Source organism: Alexandromys fortis, unplaced genomic scaffold, assembly GCF_014885135.2.
Source record: "Alexandromys fortis isolate MF-2015 unplaced genomic scaffold, M_Fortis_MF-2015_v1.1 scaffold_203, whole genome shotgun sequence".
In the NCBI taxonomy this organism is placed as follows: domain Eukaryota; kingdom Metazoa; phylum Chordata; class Mammalia; order Rodentia; family Cricetidae; genus Alexandromys; species Alexandromys fortis.
The window spans coordinates 264,891-278,476 of NW_026068080.1; the positions used below are offsets into that span (position 1 = coordinate 264,891).

Here is a 13,586-nt window from a genome sequence, read left to right on the forward strand (position 1 = left end):
TGCCTTCCAGATCTCTCCAGCTCATCTAGACCCCTGGCTGCAAGGGCATTCTAGAAATGTGTCTGCTGCAATGCAGTGAGTGCGAGATACATAAGGGTACACAGTCCATCACACAGAGAAGTAGAAAAAAAAATAATGAGCACTTACAGTAAATCCCTCACAGATTTGCACTCTTTTCATTTTTTGATTTTTAATATTTATTTTTGTGTAAATTTGATATATAAGTGCTATATACAATTTCCCCTCCAACTTTTCCAACTTTTCTCATGCCCCACACCCTTTCTCAAATTCATGGCCTTTATTCTTTTTTTTTAAAAAAGTCCCCAAGAATATTCTTAGTCACTGGTAAGTTGAATTCCTTCCACCCAGGCTGCTGTTGCAAATTTCAGTTTCTCATTTTCTATCCATTAGGAGGTGGTATACAAATTCTTTTATTTTTAAATCACAGAAAAAATATATTAACTGAAATCTGAAAAACAGCAGTCAAGAGTCAATTCATTTTTATGTCTATGCACAGACATTTTGTGAGGGTAATGGTCACAGAATTGTGCTTTGCCCCCCCCCCCTTTTTTTTTACCCAACGGTACATGAATCATTTCCTTTGTGATTGCCCAACAGAACCACAGTTTTTAGGGGCTGTGTAATATTTCACTAATACACGTCATCATTTCTTCATTTCCCCTCTTACTGAATACTTAGCTTCTACAAATGACACTTTCAAAAGCTTTCTATGCGTCTCAGGCCTTCAGAAGTGGAATGGGGGTTCAAATGTGTTGGCTGAAGAAACCATTTTTGTGTGTGACAGGCTCTCACACTGAACTCAGGCTGGCCTGGGACTCATCATAGAAGACAAAGTGACCTCAAACTAGTGGCGATCCTTTTGCCTCACCCTCTTGATTGCTGGGCTACATTCTGAGAGTGTCAACAATTCCTGATCAACAGTTCTTAAACACTACTCTTGTCAAAAGTTGAGCCATGTTTTCCGTCACTTTTGTTAAACAACACTCTGGTATCTACTTTCATAATCTTAGGAGTAACCTGGAAGCCACTAGGACAGCTACCTAAGACTGGAAAATGGTTCCCTTGGCTTTGATGCCTTATTGTTCTCGTTTGATGTGCCCATCACTGAATCTCAGATCCCTGAGAGCTGCTTGCAATGTGCTGAACCTGCAGCTTGGCAGGCACAGTATCTACAGGGTCCCCCCAACCCTTGCATATCTCATTGCCCAGGCTTGCTGCTCTTGATAAGTGAGAGAGGCCCAGGCTCTGCAGATCAGCCCTCCACCCTGGAATATGTCCTAAGGCACGTAAGGAAGGAGCCTTCCATAAGCAGACAGACCTCTGCTTTTTGATTTCTACGCTTAACCTCAGGCAATATTAAGTTAAAATAAAGCATCCTGGGCTCCAATTCATTGAAGGAGCCAGCAGGGATGACTTTAAAAGAACATTTAAAAGACAGGCAGACTTTGTTGTAAAGATTTATTCAGTTACTTGCTGTAACAGCAGCTAAGGACTTTACAAATCCAAAGAAAATGCCCAGTTGTTTAGTGAAGGGTTCTGTTCCTGCTACTATTGCCTTGGTCAATCCAGGACAGGGTGGACTTGGATCTTTAAGAGAACAAGAGGAACACACTTAGTCCTTTGTTATTTTCAGAAGAGAAACACCTCCCAATCAATGAGGCTGTCTCCAAGCAAAGCTTACTAGAAGAGGGACCATGAGTGATAACTGTTCACTCCCTGGAATGTGCCCTAGTGAAACACAAAAGGTGCACCTGTCGATATCCGGTGTGCCTTTGATTATAGAACACACCTTTCCCTCGACTCCAATGTCCGTCCACCCACCATGCTTCATAACTCACATTCCCAGTTAACTGTCTTCCTTTCCCACCCGATCCCCAGCCTTAAGAACGCTAAAGCTGGGTGACCAGGGTCTGCAAAACCACCGGTTCTGGGGACATCTCCTGCTCCTTATTTTGCAGCTCCGTGCAAATCTCTTCTGCTGACTCTCCCCAGGGACCTGGGTCCATTGCAGAAGATGGTCACCACCCCCTAGGTAGCACAACTTCCCGGGACACCCCAACGTTCTCGCCCCCATCCGGTTGCTTGGAAATGTGCAGTGGGCTGCGACGTCACACAGGGAGGCGGGTGCCCGCTGCCCGGCGCACCAATAGCGCTGCCGCGGCCAGCCTCTTCTTCTCCAGCCATTGGTGCTTCAGGCCGCTCGGCTCCACCCCAGCCCGCCATGGCGTCAGCCGCCGCAACCCGGGGGAGGAGGTTCCCACTTTAAGAAGTGAAGTTTTCCTCCCCCTCCCCCTTCTGCCCACCTCCTGCCGCCTCCCGCGCCCCACGGGGCTGCGGATGGAGCTCCACCGCGGCGGCGTGGGGAGCCAGGCTGCGAGCCGGAGGATGGATGGGGACTGCCGAGATGGCGGCTGCGGCAGCAGGGACGCAGGGTCGGAGGACTACGAGAACCTACCGACTAGTGCCTCGGTGTCCACCCACATGACAGCGGGAGCGATGGCCGGGATTCTGGAGCACTCCCTCATGTACCCGTTGGACTCCGTGAAGGTGAGGCGCGTGGAGGACTGCGAGGGGAAAAGGAGCCTGGGGAGCAGCAGTGGCAGTGCGCGTTTTTTTGCGCAGCGCTAGCCCTAGGGCAGCGCCGAGAAGCCACGCTGCTGGTCCCTCGGGCGCGGCGACAGGCCAGGGGTCTCTCCCGGACTGGACGTGTGCAGCTCAGATTCTGGGAAGCGAGCCCAGTCGCTCCTTCCAGGATGCCCTGGGGGAGTGTTCCCGGATCCTGCTTGGGAGTCCCGCAGCACTTTGGTCCCCGCCTTGGTCGCGGGGGGGGGGGGGGGGGGGGGGAAAGTGGTGAGCACTCGGCATAGAGGAGGCTGTGGCTTTGAGCCGTCCCACCGCGCTCGGGTGTAGCACGTGTGTGGCTTCCGAGGAAGCTGGCAGCAGGGAAGCGCTCGCTCGCTGCTCACCTCGCTGCGCTCTGTGGAGAAATCTAAACATCCCCCCCCCCCCCCCCCCCCCCCCCCCCCCCCCCCCCCCCCCCCCCCCCCCCCCCCCCCCCCCCCCCCCCCCCCCCCCCCCCCCCCCCCCCCCCCCCCCCCCCCCCCGGCCGTGCCCCCGCTGGCTCTCTGGCTTGCCTTCTGCTATGGCGTGGGTTAGGGGCTGGGGACAAGTCATGAATGCCAGATCCCCAGGCTCAGAACAGCTCCTCCTGGGGGGGGGGTACTGTATCGGTGACAAACCCACGACGCCTCCCTTCCCACCCAATTCTGCTGGGAGGCAATGGGACCTACTGGGTCATTTGCTGTCTTTCGTTTGCTGTGAGGAGAACCTGCAAACTTGTATACAGGTTGTCTATGGGTTGTGTAATAGGCTTCCAATTTGACCTGGTCACTTCCCTCCGGGTAGTTTCGCTTGTGCTTCTTGTAGAGGGGCAACTTGAACAGGTGAGCTGCCTGTGCTGGACCTGGAAAGGAACTGCGAGAGTTCCAGGAAGTAATACCTATACTGACTTTTAGGGGTGGAACTCATCTAACAGGAGTTGGGTGGGGGCATCTCTGGAAATTAACATATGAATAAACCGAGGTGCAAGGGAGGGGCGCACAGGAGCTTGCTCGGAGTCTTAGCCACTTAATTCTGGGCTCACCCTCTAGTATGGTTTGGGGAACTTAGTGGCCTCGCTAAGTGGCAGTTGTTTTGTAAGGCAGGGGGCCAGGTCTGTACACAACATAACAGTACCTTATTGCTGATGCGGGGTCCACCTGAACAGGTGTGAATATTGGGATTTTCTCAGAGCTGGCAGTCGGTGACTGGACAGGCCAAGTCCAGGGAGAACAGACACTGGGCATACGGCAAGGCCTGTCTTCCAGCTCGCTGACAGACCCGAGTCATCTTTACTGTCCCTCCACTGTCCTAGTGGGGAGTCTTGTAGTGCTCCTTGCCTTCCACTGTTGAGGAATGAGTTGGGGAAAGGTCTTAGATTTTTAAATTACCCCAGAAAGACCTGGGGCATATACTAGATGGCATTAGTATAGAACAGATCAAACAAAATGACATTTTTACAGTCATTATCTTGGGTTAGAGCCAGGGGAAAGTTAGGAGCTGTTCATTTGAATAGACCATAGACTTGGGAGATGACATTCCAGCAAAGGAACCGGTGAGGCCTGGTGCTTTTTGTCATGAATTCTGGTTCAAGGATTTAGCTTACTTTGAAGGTTAAGAGCAGTTATTACTATTTCATTTACTTGACAGTCAAGGCGTTTGTCTCCTCTGTGTAAGTCATGTGCTGTGTGTTTCATTCCCCCATACTGTTCCCTGGTGGTTTTGATTCAGACTTCATCTGTGTGCTTGGTCTTTTCCAAAAAGTTCCCATCTGTGGAACTTTTTGTGGTGTGTGTGTGTGTGTGTGTGTGTGTGTGTGTGTGTGTGAGAGAGAGAGAGAGAGAGAGAGAGAGAGAGTGTGTTTGTGTAAGAGAGACCATGTGGATGTATATGAGCTGTGTGTGTGAGAGAATGTGTTTTGTGAGTGTGAGTTGTGAGCATGTGTGTGAGTGTGTGTGTGTCTATCTTCACTGTCGTCAGTATTCACCTTAGGGGGCTTGGTTACAAAATGATGTTTTTCTTTGCCAGTCAGCAAGTTCTCCAGGTCTGCCATTTTGATCCTGGCTGTGGGTAGAGACCCTTGGGCTCTGCAGTTCTCAGCCTGGGTGTGAAGTTCCTTTGTGTTCCTCTGTAACTTTCTTTGGGTAGCAAGGACTCTTTCTTTCTTTCTTTCTTTCTTTCTTTCTTTCTTTCTTTCTTTCTTTCTTTCTTTCTCTCTCTCTCTCCTTCCTTCCTTCCTTCCTTCCTTCCTTCCTTCCTTCCTTCCTTCCTTCCTTCCTTCCTTCTTCCTTTCTTGTTTTCAGCAAAGACAAAAAAGCACAGAGATAATTACGTGACACAGGCTTTTGAGCCAGTGTCTACCCACATCTGCACGGTTGTCTGTGCCTAGCCTGAGGGGGCAGGGACACAGCTACAGCCCAGTCCTGAAAACGTTCCACGTGGGGAAGACCACAGCTGCGTCCCTCTTAAATATTTTTGGATGATGAAGACTGAGTAACTGAGTCAGGAGGCGTGGCTGGGGCTGGCAGCCCTTCAGCACCCTTGCTCTCTGCCTCAGGCACTGATGTGTGCCTTTGTTTTGCTGTGGGGAGAATGGGTACTCCCGTTCACCTTTAACCCACCCCCTTTCTCTGGCACACCTATTGTCCTTTCGTGTTAATTATTACAACAGAAACCAAACGTATGTAAATCATGTCTTGGAAAGAAAAAAATGTTTTCTTTGATTTTTTTTGAAAAGGTATCTATGACCTGTGTTGTGTTCTCCCCCCCCCCGCCCCGCCCACTTTGAGCTTGTTGTTGTTGTTAAATGTGAGTGTTGAGTCAGTCTGCTTTTTCCAGATTTGCTAACCTAGGATGTGTGAGCTGTGGAACCCAGGGCAGGTTCTTTGCAGCTCTGAGCCTGTGGAGGACTTAGGGATGTTTACTATTCTAATACTGAAGCTGTTTTTTCGTGAGGCTCTGTCACCTTCCAATGCCATGTTCATGCCCAGTGTTTTTCCAAATGTGGGTTTTGACCCACTAGTGGGTTGAGCATTTGAAAGACAGATGGGTGTCAGCATGGTATATAAGCAGTTATGGCTTCGGAAGGAAGAGACACTGTCGAAGTTTTGTTTGGGACATGTTTCCCAGAGACTGAAAAAACACTTCTGGCCAGACCAGATAGTGCACGCATTGAATCCTAGCACTTGGAAGCTGGGGACGGGACGGTGGAGAATTTGAGGTCAGCCTGAAGTCATAGTTCAAGGCCAGCCTGAGCTACCACCTAGCAAGACTCCATTTCCAAACAAAGTATGGGCATCTTAGATGGTCCATAATGTCTCTCCGATTCCCCAGCAGCAATAGCTTTAGGTTGTTTAAGTCCCCATTGGGAAGACTTGCATCAATTTTTCTAACCTCTTTCTTTTTCCCTTAGTCTTCACAGCCTGTGGTAGATACAAATGCTTCATTTAAAGAGAGCCAGATTGGTGAGACCTCTGAGTGCCCTCAGTTGTAGCAACCAGCAGAGGGAAACCAAGTCAGGGATCTAGGATGCTTGGGTGTCTGCAGGCTCTTGTCCAGCCGTAGCGTCTCTCTAAACTGGGCTTGGCAGGATTTTCCCAGGAGCCTTTAACTGGTGGGCAAGTGATATGGTGGCTTAGACTGGCCTGTGAGGTGGACGCAAGAGCCCATGGTCAGAAGTGCTTAAGACTGTAGGGCACATGCCAGGTGGGTGGAGGAGGAAATTCCAACCAGATTAGGCAGAGACCAGGCAAGTCAGTGTGGTAAGCACAGGGAAGAAAGGAAACCGGAAAGATCTGAAGTGGGGAACTTCCGCTGACCCTTTCACAGACCTTCTTGAGTGGCTTGTCAAGAAAGCACTGCTCAGACTCTTCCTGGGTGAGCCCTCTGTCTTCCATGGCCAGAACGGCTCCTCAGGCGGTCCTCATGGTTATCTCGTGGGGGATGACCTAGGCATGGTCACAATCCGGCCTGCCTCTGGGACACCCCACAGCCCTTGAGTTTTTCTGGTTGACTGACAAGAGAGCGCTAGCAGCTGCCAGAGCGCCCCCCACCCCTCACCACCACTTCCTCATGCTTTAGAACAAAGTGTGGGACAGGTGATACCAGTGCAGTTTAAAGGCCATGGAGTCCCGATTTCCTGGAGCAAAAAGACGGTGCTTTCCTTCTCTGCCTCTGTGCCTTCTCTTCCCTGCCCTTCACTGAGAAGCATGTTTGGATAGGTGGGTGATAAGCAGTCATGGAATCAAAACAGGGTTCTCTTCAACCACAGTTCTTTCCTTCTTTCATGACACCCCAGTGCACGCGGATGACCATATCTGCTGCCTGCCTGCAGCCCCCTGCAAAGTTGCTACTTGACCCCTACTCAGGAATGGAGGGACAGGCTGGGTGGGGCCCAAAGGTTGGAGGATAGTACCCAGAACAATAGTGAGTAGTGGAGCGGACTCAGCATTAGAAAGAAAATAAATTACCTATGTTTAAATTGATTTCTAAAACTGATACGTAAACTTTATTTATTTATTTAGATAGAGTCTCTTTGTAACCCTACCTGGCCTGGGACTCACTGTATAGATCAGGCTGGCCTAAAACCGGCAGAGATTAACCTGACTCGGCCTCCTGAGTGCTCAGATCAAAGGTCTGCACCGGTATGCCCCACCGGGGATGCTGGAAAGATGAGGTGACGGGAAGATTTCTCTCCTCGTTAGGGTTACTCTTGCTGTGATCGAACGCCATGACCAAAGAAATCTGGGGAGGAAAAGGTTTATTTGACTTACATTTCCACAGCACTGCTCATCACTGGAGGAACTCAAACAGGGCGGAAACCTGGAGGCAGGAGCAGATGCAGAGAGGCCATGGAGGGGTGCTGCTTACTGGCTTGCTTCCCTCGGCTTTCTCAACCTGCTTTCTTATAGAACCTAGGACCACCAGCCCAGGGATGGTACTGCCCACTATGGGCTGGGCCCTCCCCCATCAATCACTAGTTAAGAAAATGCCTTACAGCTGGATCTTAAGGAGGCCTTTTCTCAATTGAGGTTCCCTTCCTTCAGACAGCTAGCTTGTGTCAAGCTGACATAAGATTAGCCAGCACACCTGGCCAGCTTTTCAATATGGAGCAGTATTGAGGTTTAATTTTTTTTTTTTATTATTGTGCATGGGTATGATGTGTGATGGGGGCGTGATCGTGATAGGGTGCACATGTGGCGGTCAGGGGACAACTTGGGGAGTCAGTTCTCTCCCTCCACTTTTATGTGGGTTCAGGGGATGGCACTTGCATCATCAAGTACTTTACTGCTGAGTCATCTTGCCTACTGCCTGTTTAGAGTTTAATGTTGTGTGTGTGTGTGTGTGTGTGTGTGTTTGTGTGTGTGTGTGTGAATTGGCTGTGTTTCTTAAGTCATACAGGGCAAGTATTCAGGGCTTGGGTGTGTGCCCTCCAAACTTTTTATTGGCCAAGTCTTTGCCACATTGATCACCTCCTTTTGGAAGATCCTTTTTGTCCTCTTTTGCAGTGACCTACCTCAGGCCCCTATTTCTACTCACTTTGTTTTGTCTTGGGCTTTTGTATGTGTGTATGTATGTATATATGTATGTATGTATGTGTTTAAAGATTTCCATAATTATTTGTACATGTGTATTCCTGTGTAGGTATATGCACAAGAGTGCAAGAGCCCACTAGGGGTATCAGATCCCCTGGAATTGGAATTACAGGTGGTTGTGGGTGCTGGGAACCAAACTCTTGTCCTCTGCAGGTGTCTCCAGAACCCCTCCCTCCACCTTTTCTTTTGAGGCATGAAACTTACTAGATAGCCTGGGCTAGTCTCAGACTCCTGTCAGTCCCACCTTTGAGTGCTGGGATTGCAGGTGGGAGCCAGCAGGCCTACTGGACTTTTGCCTTTTGGTTGCAGATGACTGCCTTTTCCCAATCATTGTCTGAGTTACCCTTCCCTCCCCTCCTCACCCCTCTTTCTCCTTCCCTCCTCTCCCCTCTCTTTACTCTTCTCATTAAGCCATGGGGGGGGGGCTCTAGAACCCCAGTGTTTCTCTTTTTCCCATCTCCTTTTGTACTCACTCTTTCCTTTTTGGGGCATTGGTGTTTGTAATCTGAAGAAGTCTGGCTCCATCAGTGCTGCCCAGGGACATAGCACTGCAGCCCTGTGGTTTGGCCTTGCTATTACGTGCTCTGTCTTGGCTGAACTCCCAAGGCTTACCTTACACTGACTTTTTCTGTCCTTGGAGTTCACATCCCAGTGTTTGGCTTACATGATCGAGGCAAAGCCCATAGCTCTCCTGAGTAGTTCCTTATCAGATGTGGGATTCCCCTCTGTATGCTGTAATATATCTTATTACCATTGGTTAATAAAGAAGCTGTTTTTGGCCAATGGCTTAGTAGAATAAAGCCAGGTGGGGGAATTCGAACATATATATATATATATATATATATATATATATATGGCAGAGTCAGGGAGATGCCACGTAGCTGCTGAAAGAGAAAGACGTCAAAATAGAACCTTACCCAAAAAACCACAGTCTTGAGGCAATACACAGATTAATAGAAATGGGTTAATTTAAGATGTAAGAGTTAGTTAATAAGAAGCCCGAGCTAATAGATGAAGAAGTGTTGTAATTACTATAGCTTCTGTGTGATTATTTGGGTCTGGGCAGCCAGGAAACCAACGAGCAGCCTCAGATTACAAGTGGCACCCAATGTTGGTTGCCCCAATGTTGCAAATGAGACTTTGGCTGATTGCCCAGGTAGCCAGTTGTCTCTGTCATTTATTGTACAATTTGAAAGTTGCTTCATTGCATATCCTGTTTACTCAAGTCCTATTATTTCCCTTCTCAGGGCCTTGATGGGGTTGAAAACTAGATAGTCATAGTTACTTTCCTCTTATAACTTAGCCAAGCCATTTCTAACTTAAGACTTAGGCTCCTTAGGATAGGCTTACTATTGAAATATTTAGCACATATTTCTTGCTTGATGTGGTTCATGCTGGTTGTAATTCTAACTTTTATACTTGATATTTGCTTATTGCATATAGTTTTGTATTGGGCTTGGAACTCTCTTATTTGGACAAAAGGGAGAGGTGCAGTGGGAACTCCTTCTTTGGGATGCTAGCCCACTTTGGGCGTGGTCTCGTGTATTTTATATGCAGATGTAGGGGCATGCATGCTCAAGCCCCTTGGCTGCTGGATTCAGTTCCTGTTCCCAGCACATGTAGAGGACTCTGGACCGCTACCAATTCTGTGAATTGATTCCCTTATAAATAAACCTGTATTATACTCCATTCTGGGCTAGTGTGGAAATATTTCTTATTGCAACACTTAACTATAGAGGAAGAACCCTAATGTCCATCTTGCTTTCTCTTTCCCGGCCCCACTTCCCATTGATTGCTTCGCCCCTCATCTTTTCACTGGGCCTATGGAAATGTCTGGTTGACATCTTCCCCTGTCAACGAATGCTGCTGCCTCTTGTTCTCATAGAAGTTCGTCTCTTCCTAATGGTGGGGAAGTATGGGGACCTTTTACCTATCTTGCTGGCAGTGGGCCCCGGTTCTCACCTGTGTGATCTTGAAATAGTTTCTTAGCCTCTATGGGCCTGTTTCCCACTTGTAGAAAGAAGACATTGTTCTCTTGGGTGGTCAGAGAGGGTGAGATCCTTACCATGCCTAGAACAGCAATTGATACAAAGGTGTTCTCCAAGAACGAGCCTGCTTCTTCCTCCTCCCCTCAGGTAATGTGACTTCAGTCACTGTCCCTCCTCCAAGGATTTGGACCCTAGGCAATCTGCTTCTTTCCAGATCTCTATGGATAGGTATGGATGAGCCTGACAGTGCAGGCCCCTGGACCCAGTGTGTGTGTGTGTGTGTGTGTGTGTGTGTGTGCGCGCACACACACGTGCAAAGTACATGCATGTGCGTGTGGATTTCATTGGCCTGGAACTTGCTGATTCAGCTAGGCCCTAGGGATCTGCCTGCCCCTGCCTTCGCAGTGCTTGGGTTATAAATATACCCCACAGCTAGCTTGTGTGCTTGCACGTGTTCTCTTTCTTTTCTCTCTCCTTCTTATCTATCTATCTATCTATCTATCTATCTATCTATCTATCTATCTATCTATCTATCTATCTATCTATCTATCTATCTATCTATCTAGACAGGGTCTCAGTATATAGTCCTGGAACTCACATGTAGACCAAGCCAGCCTCTAATTTACAGAGCTCAGCCCACCTCTGCCTACTGAGTGCTGGGATTAAATCCCAGAGTGGGTTCTGGGGATCAAATTCAGATTCTTCTGTTTGCAAGGCAAATGCTTTGCCAACTAAGCTGTCTCCCCATTCCCACTCTCCATTCTTCCACCCTGGAGATCACTGACGTTCACCTCCATGGGTCCTAGTTCTGACCCAGAACCTCCCTGCCTCATCGTCTGTCACCTTCCTTGGTCCATTACGGCAGCTGCTGCCAGGCCTTCAGCTTCTTCACTTTTGCTTTTTTACACTTAGTTCTGGAACTGGGGCCTTGGGTAGTTTGGCACTGCCTCCACTGGCACCCTGTGGGCCCTGAGCTCCGGGTCAGCCCTCCTACGCCCCACCAACTGCTTCTGACCACCTAACTGCCTCTGCTTTCCTCACTGCTACAAGATACATCTCTTCCTAGTTTACAGAGAAACCGGGACCCCAGACGGGCCCATCTTCCGGTCAGTGTCCTTCAGGCTCTTTCGTTTTCCAACCCTCACTGTAAGGGAGCAGGTGCCTCTTCTTTCTGTAGACCAGCGGTTCTCAACCTTCCCAATGCTGCAACCCTTTAATACCGGCCCTCATGTCATGGTGAACCGCCAGCCATAAAATTATTTCGTTACTACTTCATAACTGTAATTTTGCCGGTGTCATGAATCATAATGTAAATATCTGATATGCAGGATGTCTGATATGCGACATTGGGAAAGGGTCTTTCTGTCCCAAAGGGTCGCAGCCCACAGGTTGAGAACCGCTGCTCCAGGGGACATTGACAGTGTCAGGGAGGTGTGATGCTCATGAACCACCCAGATACCACAGGACCGAGTCCTGACTTTACACCCAGGGCACGTGACCTAACCTCTATCACCTCAGGTCCCTTCCTTGCAGACTGGGGGACATTATTAACCCCAGAAGTATCTTGCGAGGTTACTGAAAGAAAAAAAAAATGTGACAATGTCTGCCCCGTCCCCTGCGTGGTGAGGTTCTCAGTAAACGGTGCATGAGATAGTCATCTATTTCTCCTCTCTTGGGTGACCCAGTTCAGGGTCTTCAGCCCCTCCTCCATCCAGTGGCTCCTCCAGAGCATTTCTGCAGACGGGGGGACAGCTTTGTTGTCTCAAATAAACAAGTCCATTCTAAACTTTATATTGGCATCGTAAAAGGATTGTTGTCATGTGATCTCCTCTTCCTCAGGTCCCAGTTTCCACACCTGGCTTGTGTCCTGGCTTGTGTTTTGAGACCATGTCTCTTGTCGTCCAGGGTGGCTTTGAACTCACTTTGTAGCTAAGGATGACCGTTGTACTTCCGATTCTCCTGCCTATTCCTCCTGAGGGCCGGGATCACAGACGCCCTGCATGGCTCCGCCGGCCTCTGAACCCACCACTCTCTGTATTCTTTCTGCTAGTGATCTTCTTGGGTTTTGCAGCTGACTCCCTCCTGGTCCTTGGGTACTTGCCCGGCACACCTTCGTCTCCCAAGCTCACAGGGAGTGTTCCGGTCTTAGTTTCCATCCGGGCCGATAACTCCACCATCCCTTTCTCTCTCCATCTCCAGTCCAGGGGCTCAGGAACTGAAGCACCAGTGGTCTCGAAGACATCATGTGTCTCTTTTCGGTGCCCTCTCCAGCCACTCCTGGACTCAGCATAACCTATTTATTGGTTTAGGCTTCCCTTTTCCTCACCTCAGTGGTACCCTTCTGAGAGCGTATTCCCAACTCTTTGGTGTGACGTCTTCAGCTTCTTCCTGGCTCCTGCTTGTGTATCTCCGGGGCCAAGGTCTCTTTACTGCGCTTCTCCACCCGGCTGCCATGCCTTAGGGTCTTGGGATTTGCTTATGGGTCTTGGCTTCCGGGACGCCCCCTCTCTCCTCTCTTGATTTTTCTCTACGGTGGCTTTTCCTTCTAACACACATTACCATTTGCTTGTTTATAGTGTTTAGAGTTTATTTGCGGTTACAGCATTCTTTATAATTATTTGTGGCCTTCCTCTCCTCTTTAGACTATCCACTTCCGGGAGGCGGGGCTTGTGTTCTGTTACTCTCTGCCTTTCCGTGACCTGAAACCGAATAGGTGCCAGGAAGCATTTGGCGAATCAGTTTCTGCTGAGACCATTCTCCATTCTGCAGAGATAGCCCTTCACAGCAGCTCCTGGGCACCTGACCTCAGAGCCCTCTAGGTTGATTCCTCTGAAATCCGAAGTGCCACAGCACCAGTTGCGAGTCATATCTGCCGAGACACCGTGACCAGGATTCTGGGCGCCACAGTTTTCAATAGGGAAGGTCCTAGGCCTGGACTGCCCACAGCATTTATGAGAATCAAACCGAGATCCTGCTGTAAGGGTCATCTAGCTGGCTTGCATGGTGCCAGGCCCTGGGGGTGGGGTGGGGGGAGAAGCAGCTCTGCCTTCCTGCACTGGACCTCAGGGTCCGGTGACTTGGGCTAGAAGGATGAGGTGGGAGTTGTCGGGTTCTGGGGTAGCCAGACTGCTGCTTTCTTGTAGGTCTGGAGTTTAGCGCACTGTGGCCTGGCCTCCTTTGGGGACACTGTTGAGTAAAGACAGTGATGGTGGATCCTGATTGGCCCCACCCTGCCAGTCATTCTACAAGTTGACACTGGCTCACAGAGGCACCTTTGAAAACATCCCCCTGCCGTGCTGTCTCCCAGACAGCCCAGGATGCTGCAGCTTAGTCACCCAGGGGCCACAGCCTTAAACCCGTGTCTTTTTTTTTTTTTTTTTTTTTT

The 13,586-nt window shown here is 49.4% G+C and overlaps 1 protein-coding gene and 1 long non-coding RNA gene across 2 annotated transcripts in view; one reads left to right on the forward strand and one right to left on the reverse strand.

The window, feature by feature from the left end:
* Positions 1-1,462: 1,462 nt before the first annotated feature.
* On the reverse strand, positions 1,463-2,618 carry LOC126488399 (uncharacterized). Its single transcript, XR_007588679.1, has 2 exons — positions 2,477-2,618; positions 1,463-1,608 (listed from the first exon to the last, which is right to left on the reverse strand). It is a non-coding gene; the product is annotated as an uncharacterized lncRNA (long non-coding RNA).
* Positions 2,150-13,586, forward strand: part of Slc25a37 (solute carrier family 25 member 37) — a 40,903-nt gene continuing 29,466 nt past the window's right edge. Inside the window, exon 1 of the mRNA XM_050121862.1 lies at positions 2,150-2,568. Coding sequence (XP_049977819.1) covers positions 2,359-2,568 — 210 coding nt within the window. The 5' untranslated portion in view covers positions 2,150-2,358. The remainder of the gene's footprint in view (positions 2,569-13,586) is intronic.